The sequence below is a fragment of the Austrofundulus limnaeus genome, unplaced genomic scaffold, assembly GCF_001266775.1.
Source record: "Austrofundulus limnaeus strain Quisiro unplaced genomic scaffold, Austrofundulus_limnaeus-1.0 Scaffold647, whole genome shotgun sequence".
Classification (NCBI taxonomy): domain Eukaryota; kingdom Metazoa; phylum Chordata; class Actinopteri; order Cyprinodontiformes; family Rivulidae; genus Austrofundulus; species Austrofundulus limnaeus.
Genome location: NW_013953049.1, coordinates 29,152 through 30,349, shown reverse-complemented (window position 1 = coordinate 30,349; position 1,198 = coordinate 29,152). Strand labels below are relative to the sequence as shown.

The window sequence follows — 1,198 nt, the reverse complement described above, 5'->3', positions numbered from 1 at the left end:
TTGTTTACTGTTAGCATGAGCTAAGTTTGTTTACTGTTAGCATGAGCTCAGATTGTTTACTGTTAGCATGAGCTCAGATTGTTTACTGTTAGCATGAGCTCAGATTGTTTACTGTTAGCATGAGCTCAGATTGTTTACTGTTAGCATGAGCTCAGATTGTTTACTGTTAGCATGAGCTGAGTTTCTGTAAATGTCTTTAATCTAAAGACCTTTTCTCAGTAGAAATGAAAAGTACAGGTGTTCAAATGAAGGAGGACAAACCTGCAAACTCTCGTARGACTGAGAGACATTTTCAGGGTAAACTGAGTCCAGTTCCAGCCAGAACTTGGAGCGGTCTGGGGGATCCACGAGAGATGGCGTGCTTTGGCTGAGCTCACCATAAAGATGAAGCTCAGAGAAATTTTTCATCTTTTTATGACTTCCTCTTGAGTCCTCCACCTTGGTTCCTCTGCTGGAGAACAAGGCAGCTCTCTTAGGAAGTGAGGGACGTGTCGGAGACACCTGGGTGCTCAGACTCACGCCCTGAAGACGACGCTTTGGACCTTCACTCTGGTTGGACATGCCACATTGCATTGTGGGTAGTTTAGACAGAGAATGGTTGAGGTTTTCTGAGAGTTCTGGTAAACTGTTGTGAAGTTTGTGACTGGAGTCTCGGGTGGGACTGGTCTCCTGTGGGGGGTCTTCAGTTCTCCGGACCTCTGGCTCGTCACTCGGACTGTAGTCACTCAGCTCAAAGGCAGTGATCCCACARTCCAGAGAAAAGTAGTCCTGGCTGCAGCGTATGGTCAGCTGACCGCTGTCATCAACMTCCGTCAGAGCATCCAGTCGGGTCTGAAGAAGAAAACTCATTATTTTACATCATGTTTGACCTGGTGAGCTCCATGCAAACCAGCATTTCTTGTTTTCTATATCTTAACTTCTGTTAACTTCAGATCTGTAAGTTGAACCTGAACATGAATCCTGGCTAAAAGTTATGTTTATCAAACACAGTTCAAATGACAGGAAGTTTAATCAGAACGTAAACAAACTGTAAACAATGGGATTGTTGCAAATCTATAAATATATTACAAGAAATAAAGAAAAGCAAGTGAAAGTAGATACCAAAATATGTTATAAAGTTTGTTGAAAGTTTTTTTTATTTGATTCTGAGTGAATCTGATCCAACTGAAGTCAAATATAATTTCTCATTATTTTATAT

At 41.6% G+C, this 1,198-nt stretch overlaps 1 protein-coding gene across 1 annotated transcript in view; it reads right to left on the bottom strand.

The window, feature by feature from the left end:
* Positions 1 to 261: 261 nt before the first annotated feature.
* LOC106531533 (A-kinase anchor protein 6) overlaps positions 262 to 1,198 on the bottom strand; it is a gene marked incomplete at both ends in the record, with an annotated part of 5,803 nt that continues 4,866 nt past the window's right edge. Inside the window, 1 exon segment of the mRNA XM_014027419.1 lies at positions 262 to 831. Coding sequence (XP_013882873.1) covers positions 262 to 831 — 570 coding nt within the window.